We start from the raw sequence: 10,881 nt of genomic DNA on the forward strand, positions 1-10,881 counted from the left end.
TGTTATCCCAAAGGCAAGTCTCCAAGGGAGGAATGGTTGGATCTGCTGCAAATTAGGGAGGAGGAGAAAGGCATCAATGTCGGGTAAATGGCCCTAGAAGGGGTTACTGTAACCAGGGCCTAGGCACCAAGTGTGGCAAAGGTTTTAGTGAATCCTTTTAAGGTATTACCAGCCTCCCTATCCAGGTCACCTCTCTGGATGTAGGGTCTGGTCTTCAAGTTCTGGGTCCAGTAAACCAAAGAGTTCTGAGGAGAATACAGAATAGGGATACATCCAAGAAAAGCAGAGTATATAAAAAACTACAGAAAACCATGACTGCCCCTTGTATCTACCTCACACAATTGTATGGGATACCCCCAACAGGAAAACCCTCATGGAGACGCTGCCCTGAAGAACCAAAGCAGCAAATGTATGTCCTAAATTCCATCCACCTGACCTCCAGATCAAAAGGTCTCATCCCATTAACACTTGAACTTCAAAACCTGTGCCTTCACAGATGCTCACAACATGTCAAATAAAAACCATCTGATACCACAAAAGTCACTATCACCACCATTAGAAACTCAATATTCACTTCTAACCAGCAAAGACATTCTTTACCTTCCACTAAAGGCACTAGGCACTAGTGTCCATACTTGACGAAGATGAGACATAATTCACCTCGGTCTTATCTAAACCAAAGGAAAGCATTCCATGGGATTATTACGCACAAAACAGTAAGACGCCGCCGTTTCTTCGGGAACTAGAAAAACCCCACTTTCTACACCAAGGACGTTACTCAAACGGTCGTCATCAGTTTCAAAGAGCCAGACCGAAAGCGCAGGATTTTCTTCTTGAGGTTGTGTGAAGCCTTAATTTTGACGAAGGTTTTGGTGGGGTTGTGGCGAAGGTCCGGGGCCGGGACCGGCTGCAGAGGGAGGGTCTGGACAAACTGGGACCAAATCAAGCCTCCGCTCTCCTCGGAGTCGCTAGTGCTGGTGCTGTCGCCCACGAACTCGCCCTCGCTCACACTGGACTCGCTGTCGCCGAAGCAGTTCGTGGTGTAGTTGCTGCGCTCGTCCTCGCTGGTGTCCAGCACGGTGGAGTGGAACAGGGACTCGCACTCGGCCGAGTACTCGGAGTCGCTGGCCGCGTAGGCGTAGGGGCTGGCGTAGGGCAGCGGCCCGGCCGCGAACAGCCCCGTGGGCTCCCGGCGGCCCCGCCGCGCGCGCCGCAGCGCCTCCTCGTAGGACACCTCGGCGGCCGACCTCCACCGCCGCGAGTCGGTGCGCTTGTGCTTGGGCTTGGCCACCACTGCCTCCCGGCCATGGCCATGGCCGTGCCCGCGGCTCCCCGCCCGGTGGCCCGCCCCCAGCGGCCGGCTGGGTGGTCCCACGTCGGACTGGCCGCCCCCGCCCCGCCGCCCCTTGGCCGGGGCTCTCCGGAGTTTCTTATTTGTATCCGCATCATCGGGGAACCGACACTTCTTGCCGGCCGCTCGGCCTTTCTCCCTCACGGCGGGCAGCGCGCTCTCCGGCCCGTGGACGGCCGGGGCCCGGGGCTTCAGGGCAGAGCCCCTCGGGGTGGCCACGGGCCGTGTACCCCGGGGCGGCCTGACACTGGGCGGCTGCGCCAGGACCGGCGGCGCCTTCCCCAGAGGCCCTTCCTCCAGGCTCTGAGAAGAAGAGCCCTCGCTTCTGAAATCCAGGGCAGGCCGCTCTTCCACTGGGAAAGCGGGAGACAGCAGAGCCGAAGCGGCGGGAGGGGGCGCCGCCGTAGGGAGAGCCGGCGGGCTGTTTTTCTGTGGCACCTTTTTCAGTGGCTGGACCACCTTGTTCTCTTGCAGCGAGGCGGGGACCTTCCCAGGGCTCTCTTTTGGGGAGGCAGCTGGGATCTGCCCGCTTTCCTTAGGAGACTCCCCTACCCCAGCAGGGGGACACCTAGCAAGTTCCTGGGAGGCTGGCTTGGCATTTTTGGGCAGATGCTTACCTGGAAGTTCAGTGGCAGTGCCTGGGGAGATGCCCTCAGGCACGGGCAACCTCTTGCTTTCCAGTGGTTCTGGCTTTGATTCTTTTGACCACTGTTTCAGTGGGGACAACGTCCCATTGTCCAAAGAGGGGACCCCGCCAGAGGGCAAAGGCAGCTGTTTAGAATTCTTAAGGTTCCCACCGTTGCCCTGTGAGACGGCCGCAGTCACTCTGACACAAACGCTCCCATTCCTCAGAAGCCCCTTGGTGGGGTCAGCGTTCACACTGGTTCTCGGCTTGTTGGTCCTTACAGGGTGCGTTTTTTTCTGGACCAGGCTCAGAATGTAACCATCCATTTTCTTACTCGACGAAGGATGGGGAGCAGACCACAAACTGCTTGGAGAGGGTAAGGAAGTGTCCGTCTTGACGGCATCCAGCTCAGATCCGACACAAATGTCGTTGGCATGGCTACCGAGCCTCTCGTCTTCCCTCAGGGGATTGCCGGTCAGGCAAAGGAGGAACATTGGGCTCTGCACGGCCACAGCATGAAGCGGACTGGGGTAGCGATACACATCATTCCCGTTTTTAGACACCAGATCACACTGGTACTTGGGATTCACATCTGCAATGACACCAAGGGAATTAGACTGTGATGTGGACGGGGAACGGCCAACTGCCCCTGAGACCTGCTCTTCACAGTGGCCTTCTTTATATTCCAACCATCCTATGAGATCTGAAAAACATTTTAAAGGTACACTCTGAAGAAATGAATTGGTCAGCACCATCTCGCCTCTGGCCAGTTTCTACGAAGACAAATTCATGGGTAGAGGGAGAATGCCGAAGAATCAACAAATACTCCACAAGCTATTCTACTATTTCACATACAGTTCACACTACTGGGTGACAGAAAAAATAATTAACAAAGGAATTTTTAACAAGCTATAACTCTGAAGGAAAAATACAGTCATTAAAAATGCTTTCAGGGCTTCCCTGGTGGCGCAGTGGTTGAGAGTCCGTCCGCCTGCCGATGCAGGGGACGCAGGTTCGTGCCCCGGTCCGGGAAGATCCCACGTGCCGCGGAGCGGCTGGGCCCGTGAGTCATGGCCGCTGAGCCTGCGCTTCCGGAGCCTGTGCTCCGCAACGAGAGAGGCCACAACAGTGAGAGGCCCGCGTACCACAAAAAAAAAAAAAAAATTCTTTCAAACTATTGAATAATATGGGGAAAACACCTTAAAGTGGAGTGAAAATCATAACAACAGACTATTGATTATAGTTTTATTAAGACTGGATATATTCAAAGAAAAAACCTGAAATGAAGCACACCAAGATGCTAATAGAGCACTAGCATCTCAATGTGGTGGGAAAGCAAGTAATGTTTACTTTCTTCTTTATTTTCTATTTTCTAAATTTTCAGTAAATATGTACTGCATTACTAGAAAAATAAATGTTTTTTGAGTCGTTCTTTCTCTAGGCCACTCTCCCTTCTGTGTTCTATTCCTGGTTTCCCTTTAAAATACTTCAGATAAACTATACTCTCTATGGGCTTCCTCCTCATTTTTAATTTTTTTTTTTAGACCTAATTCTTAATGACATGTGTTCTAGTATAACTGTCAATTGAAAGGTCACGGTAACCAAATTTCAATAGAGACTAATTAAATTTAAATAATAATCACCCTATGTTTTCAATAGTGACACTAAAAAATAAAGTACAATATTTCAGGAGGGAATTCTTGATGATGTTTTAAAAGACTGAGTAGTAGTATTAATGAATAAATTTCCCACATCTCAAAAATGTAGATGCCAAAATACAATGACATCAAGCTTTCTTGCTTAATTAAATGATTTTGCTCTCGTATTGGCATACATTATAAATATCAAATCCCCTGAATGACCTTTAGTTAGAGAAAATCAAAGTTTTTGTCACTATTTAATTTGTTGTCCATTATAATTATATTTATTCACTCAAATATTGAAAACGCACTACATGCTAGGTTCTATGTTAATTGTTAATTTAAGGGAAAGCTCCACGAATTCCAATGATAATTAGCAGTTGGGGGAGGGGGGCGGGGAAGGGGGAATACAGTCTAGACCCAGAAATGATATGATCCATTTGTAAACAAAAGACTATTGTAAAATAAAAGTGCCATGTCCCCAATCCCACCTCCACTGCCAATAAATAACTTGTTGTAAGAAGGGGAAACCTCTCTAGCTAATATCCTTGCCCATCCCTCCTCACTACCCCAAGGCCTATCCTTGTCTTACTTTAAGCCACATTTACCTACACGACATCTTTCATCTCTTTTTCCTCCATAAAGTTAAGGAAACAGACAGGCATCCCAGCCGGCAAGGGCCAGCCCAACTGTCTCAATTATGTGAAGATGTGGCATTTGGGATAGCAGGAGTCTGTCTTTAAGGAAAACCTATACCAAAGTACCTTTAATAGGTTTATAAAATTTCCCTCTGAAACCAGATCTGCAGAGTGAAAGGGAGCAATTACCAATGAACTTGAGGCCCAGATACTCTAGATAACACAGATTTGTGCTTCACCAATCGTTTGCTGCTAACAACACACACTGTACAAAGACATCAGCCAATTAGCAGCCTCAGTTGTTTAGTGTTATGTTTGCATTGCCTGGACCTCAGAAATTCAACCTTTTACCCAAGTGGACAACACATACAAACCAAGGGTGCAGTGACTTGTGCCAGGACCCACAGCTCCTCTAACTTCCATATTTTCTCTGATCTTCTGAGGAATCGTACTAAAGCAGAACTAAGGAAGGTGTCCCGAGTTTCAGCAACAACTCTGCCATTCAGCAAATGAGAAGCCTCTGACAAAGGCATATGAAACCAAATTCCTCCTCTGTTCGTTAAGAAGGTTGAACACAACAATTTCTGGATTCCCTTGGTGTGGTGGAAAAACATGGACCTGGCAGATAGTCCTGAGCTTGAACCCTGTCTCTGTCACTTACTCTCTATATAACCTTAAGCAACTCACCTAAGCTAACCTCAGCAGGCCTCATTTTTCTGATACATAAAATGGAGCTAACAACACTTGCACCCTGAAGAACTGTCGGGAGGATTCAAAGCAGATAAACGTATGCAGAGCACACAGCAGTGTGTGACACATGGTGGAAATGCAGAAACTCTTCCTGTATCAACAATGGCATGATTCTCTCTAGAGGTCACTGCAAGAATAGCCCAAAATGGGCAACATGGTCTAGGGGACCTCACCCTATCCACCTGCTAAAAGAAGAGAGCTGCCATCATGCAAGGCATTCTGGAGAACACGGAGGGGCCACTGCTACCAGAAGTGCCAAGCAGCTCTTAGCCAGGCTGACAGATATATTTATCTTATATATATATATATATATAATGTAAGCTTTAGCTTTAAATGATTAACAGAAGAAAACAGATCCAAAGTAATTTTGAAAAGAAAATGCACACAACTGAACAGCAAAAGCTCAAAAACAGAGCTCAAGAACTGTAATATTGGGACAGGATTTCTAAAACTAAGTCATCTTGCTATCATCTGAATATAAAGCCAGGTGATACCCAAAGAGGACTGGAATAGTGGTGATCTTGATTCTAGATGCAACTGTGGCACTAAATGCAGAAAGCTGATGAAATTCTCTGAGCCTTTGTTTTTCATCAGTAGAAGCTAGACAACCTTTAAAGACCTTTGACCCCTTCCAATTAAAAATGTCTATCAATTGTAAAGAGTCTTACCTGCAGATTTGGGGCAACCATCTGAGATAGTCAAGGTTGCCTCCAAGGGGCTGCAAAAACAGGTGCTGGAATGACAAGTGGATAAACACTCACTAAAGACGGAGTTCGAGGAATTGGAAAGGGATCCCGAAGCCCCATCACTCAGTTCATAAAACCCTACAAATAAAAAACACCATTTGGGATTAAGATCATATCAAGCAATAACACACATTTGTGCCTAAAAGGAAAAGGGGTAATCACGTAGAAAAGGTAGGAAAGGGAGAATATGAGAGGGAGGGGCACGAATTTTGGTTCACGGGATTTAGTGTCCTGACTTTATGGTTTCATTTCCAGCAATCTTTGGAAAAAGGCAAAAAGCCCATAACTATGGGTATGTTTCAAAGTTGAGAGCACCCTCACTCTCAAACTGACCTTACTCCGAGACCCCACCTTTAAAGATGTGCAAGGAAAGAGACTTAGATCTGTCAAACTTCAACTTTTTCATGAACATTTCAGAAAGAATAACTTGAAGAGAAAAACGAATCTATTTAAGTAGCCAAATGGTTTAAAAGAAAAAAAGAACACACTTTTGAAGTGGTCTCAGGAAGTTGAAGTGTGACTAATTTTCTAGCCCAGTTCTGACTTTCTCAAGTTTCAAAGGAGGAGCACTCTTCCAGAAATCTGAATAGAAGCTTTTATTTTTAAACTCAGGAGACTTCAGTCAGATCAATCTCATTATTAAAAATTTTGTTGTCTAACGAACTTATCTACGAAACAGAAACAGCCTCACAGACATAGAGTACAGACTTGTGGTTGCCAAGGGGGAGGGCAGTGGGGGAGGGATGGATTGGGAATTTGGGATTAGCAAATGCTAACTATTATATAGAGAATGGATAAACAATAAGGTCCTACTGTATAGCACAGGGAACTATATTCAATATCCTGTGATAAACCATAATGGAAAAGAATATGAAAAAGAATGTATATATACATATAACTGAATCACTTTGCTGTACAGTAGAAATTAACACAACATTGTAAATCAACTATACTTCAACAAAACAAATTTTTAAAAAATTCTGTTTTCTGATTGTTTCCCTCTTATGCAACTGAATGGCAGACTTCTCTTGTTTTGTTTTGTTTTATTCTCTCTGCACTGGAAACGAACTCCACTGCCATTTGCAGGTCTGGGAACGCTAAGCACAGGGGGCCAAGGCAGAACTCATGACCGCAGAATTCCTCCTTGTGCTGCCACACTCACCTGAGCTGGGGCGGCTGTCTGTCTCCAGGTGTTCCTCAGATGTCTTTTCCACATCCAGTCTCAGGTCACTTATCTGCTTGTCGAGTTCCTGCAACTGGTTCAACAAACCAGCATCTCTTCTCCTCAAACAATTCTGATTAGGAAGAAAGGGAGAAAGGAAAAACAAACACATTTTGGTGACAAAGAACCAGAAAGTCTGGCTCTAAGTATTCAAATTACCATCTGAAGAGTTCCCTAAGTCTTCCAAAACCAAAATTTTTACTGGATGACCTGAAATAAAGAAAAACTTCAAGAATATGTCCTACGTTGAATTCCACTTTCTCACATTTTGTGGTGATATAGTTTCTTCATAAAAACAAGACTTGCTTTTAGTTTCAACTAATATATATATATATATATATATATATATATATATAAACTTACTTTTTATAGGTAGTATGAGAAAAACCCACTGAGATTTTTCAAAAAACCTCTGTGTACAGCCAGTTTTTTACAGAACAGTACTTCACTGTAGACTCTTTAATTTGTCAGAGTATAACAGATTTCCTACAATACACTATAATCTTACTTAGGTGAGATTTTCTGGCCAAATGTCCTGCAGAGTTTTGTTTTCTATTAGTTGCTTTGTGGGGTTTAATCAGTCTTAGGGCCTTTGAAAGTGAGAAACTAATACCAATAGCCAGTGCCAAGTATAATGTGAGCTGGCAGAATCCGAAACCCTCAAGGGAAGGCCCATCAAGATTTGAACTCAGCTCGGGTTTCCAAAGGTGACAGACCGTAGTGCTAACTCACACCGCCACCTAGTGCTTCCTATTGCTGGGGAAGCAAAAAAACAAAACTCAAAAGGCATCTGGTTCAAATCACAAATGCCAAGTCTACAAATGAAAACAGTACCACAAACACTGAGTGGACGGGAATTCTCCTGACATGCTGCCTTGCTCCCCTCCAGGGGTCAACAGGAATGCGCCACTCACAGTTGTGAGATTCATGAAGACAAGAAGGTGCTATTGTATAAGACAATGCACACAATGTCAATGACAGGCATAACCAGCAAGAATTGGCTCAAATCAGTGTCTGCTACCAAAAAACACAGCAAAATGCCAAAACAGAGGTATTGCACGAACCACCATATACATATTGTACCTCCTTACAAAACAGATGCATATGAATCTACCCCTCCTGTCTGTTCTTTGACTTAAAAAGCTTGGAGACATAACATGCTTGTTTGTTAGAATGAGTTCAGAAAAAATGAACCAAACAAGTCGAAGCACTTTGATGCTCAAAAAAAGAGACAAATTATCTGAAAAGAGATAATACAAGAAAACACTTGACAAATAACCACACAGCATCACTGTTGGTAATCGTAGGAGGGACATTATCTAGCATGCGTCTAGTTTCAGATAGTATCACATGGTCAGATAAGGATTTTTTTTTTTTCTCCTGTTTTCAAAACTACATTTTTGAGGTCACCGAAACAAAGCTGCCGCCATTACTCTGAGGCTGGGTCAAAAGCTGTTCATCAATACATTAAGCGCCGAAGTTCTTTTTCTTCCCCATTAATGAAGACTGCAGAGAATGTCTGAGACGCTGACACAAATCCAATGATAAGTGCTCCCAGAGAGCAGGTTTTTCTCTTCGCCCACCTCCACCTCAAGTCACAGCGAGCAGTACATATAAAATATGAGGGGAGGGGGCACTTTCTCCAGCCAAATTTCCATCATTTGCATCGGTTTTAGCCGCCTTATACAAAAGGGCTTCTATCTTAAATTAAGCAGCAGCCCCGGCAAAAGCTGGCAGGCGGGGGAAAGCCTTGGGAGGGGCAGGTTCCCCGCGGCCGCTTCCGTGTAATCGTAAAATTCGGCATTGGACAGTCAACCGCGCCACAAGCCCCCTCCTCGGCTTTTGTCCCCTCTCGGCGGGAGACCATGAAGCCAAGAAGCTCCCCAAAGAAATGCTATTTTAAATGAGGCTTTGCAAACCTTCGGGGAGAGGGCACGCTTTCGTCTAACTAGAGAGTTTGAAGGTAACAACCAGGAGACTCCAAGAATTCCAAAGGCAGAGCAGGAGGGGAGAGCAGCCACCCCCGCCCGGCCGTCCGCGCGGGGTTGCCAGCCCCTTACCTGACACAAAGCGGGCACACGCCGGGATCGCGTGGGCGTCGGCAGCCCACGCGCCGCGGGCGCCCTCGGGAACCCGGGTCAGGGGGCCACCGGGCGGGGGTCCCGGGAAGCCAAAGGATTTCCCCAGTCAGAGGCACCCCAGCGCCCACCGCCGGCCACCTGCCCGACCCCGGCCCGTCTGCAGGGACAGCCGTGCCCCACCTCCGGGCACGACCTACCAATTGCTTCCGCAGCAGCAAGATGTTCTCCTCCAAGAACTTCTCCTCCAGGCGGCTGCGCTGCGCCGCCTCCCCCGGCAGCTCCCCGGCGCGGGCTGCAGCTGGCCCCGCGCCCCCAGAGCTGCGCAGGGCGCCCCGGACCAGCAGCTCCTGGCGCTGGCGCAGGTACTCCAGCTCCGCCAGCCCGGCCAGCGTGGCCTCCTGCCGCTCGCGGGTGCGCTGCCGCTCCGTGTCCGCCTCGCCCTTCTCCCGCCAGCGCCCCTCGGGCTCCGCCGTGCGCTGCTCGCCCCGGACCGGCGCCGGCGGCTCCAGCTCCCTCGCCGTCCCGGCCGGACTCGGTTTCATGGCCCCCAACCCTACAGCGCGCACCCGTCCCCGCAGCCGGGCCGCCCGGGCGGAGGAGCGGGCGCTAGGGCTGCGGCCGCGGACTCATGCCTCCCGGCGGCCGGGGCGCGACGGCAGGGGCGTAGACCCGGAGCGCTCGGAACCCGCGCGCGGCCGCTGCCTGCGGCCGTCCGGGACCGTGCGGCGCCGTCCGCTGCCGCCACGCGTCCCTCGCCGCGGCCCCGCAGCTGATAACGCCCTGCCCGGCGCTACGTCACGCGCGGCGGCCCGGCGAACCCCCGCCCGGCGCCCGCCTCCCCGCGCCGGCCCCTCGGTTGCGAGGCCCGCTCCCCCCGGCTTCCCCCTCTAGTGTCAGGGGCGCTGCTCGCGCTCGGCGCCGGCCTCCTCCTCGCCGGGCCCTCCCCGCTCCTCCCTCTCTCCTCCCCCGCTCTTCCCGCGGGCCTCCTCGCCCCCTTTTCGGGTTTACAGCACCCAGTTTTTGCCTCGCTCCTTATTGGTTCTTTTCCCTCGCACAAAGCAAGGGGCGAGCACCTCGAGCCCCAGCATCCTGTTACAGTCGGCCTCGCAGGCAGGGTCCGCGAAGGGACGCGGCAGTTGGGCTCCCCAGAGAACTTTCTGAAACTCGACCGAGTTGAAGCACACAACGTTAACCCTTTCCCCACCCGTCCACTGTTCGTGTACCCACTCAGGCTGATTTAGGTTTCTTTCACCTTACCCAGCAAGGTACAGCGAATGTATTCAAAGACCATTTCTTGGGTTTGGCTTTTTGGACTCCAAGTTGTAAAGGCAGGCACTACAAGGCACAGTGCAACGTTGTCCTAAAACTGTTTCACTCTTAGTTTTGTTGCTGTTGTTTTAATCTTTTCACGGAAGGCATTTATCAATAAAATTAGGCAGGAGGATGTCGCTCTATAGCAAGCGATTGCATCAGTTCTTTTGCAAGTACCGGGTTTAGTGAGTCTGCGCGCCTGCGCGCTTTGATTTTTGTTTGAGTTTTTTATTGTTGTTATTTAGTCTGCGATCACAAGAACTCTGACTCTGAAACCAGACTGCCTGAATCTGAATCCCCTTTCCAGCCAAGACTAGCTGTGCAGGCAAGTAACTTCACCTCTCTGTGCCTCAGTTTCCTCAAAGGTAAAATGGAGCTACTAACAGAAGGAGCCTGTTGTAAGAATTATAATAATATACAGTATATAATATATATGGGAGTAGGGGTGTTTACAACGTGGCAGGCACATAGATAGTAAAGGTTATATGAGTTGTATCTTTTTTTTTTCCTCCAGAGG

At 48.6% G+C, this 10,881-nt stretch overlaps 1 protein-coding gene across 1 annotated transcript; it reads right to left on the minus strand.

Annotated features, from left to right (window-relative positions):
• Nucleotides 1–710: 710 nt before the first annotated feature.
• On the minus strand, nt 711–9,680 carry DACT1 (dishevelled binding antagonist of beta catenin 1). The gene is made up of 4 exons (XM_082844063.1): nt 9,251–9,680; nt 6,913–7,045; nt 5,673–5,828; nt 711–2,568 (listed from the first exon to the last, which is right to left on the minus strand). The coding sequence occupies exons 1-4, from the start codon at nt 9,593–9,595 to the stop codon at nt 779–781; spliced, it is 2,424 nt and encodes an 807-aa protein (XP_082700189.1). The 5' UTR covers nt 9,596–9,680; the 3' UTR covers nt 711–778.
• Nucleotides 9,681–10,881: the final 1,201 nt, after the last annotated feature.

The sequence above is a fragment of the Leucopleurus acutus genome (assembly GCF_964270905.1).
Source record: "Leucopleurus acutus genome assembly, chromosome: 1".
Lineage (NCBI taxonomy): Eukaryota > Metazoa > Chordata > Mammalia > Artiodactyla > Delphinidae > Leucopleurus > Leucopleurus acutus.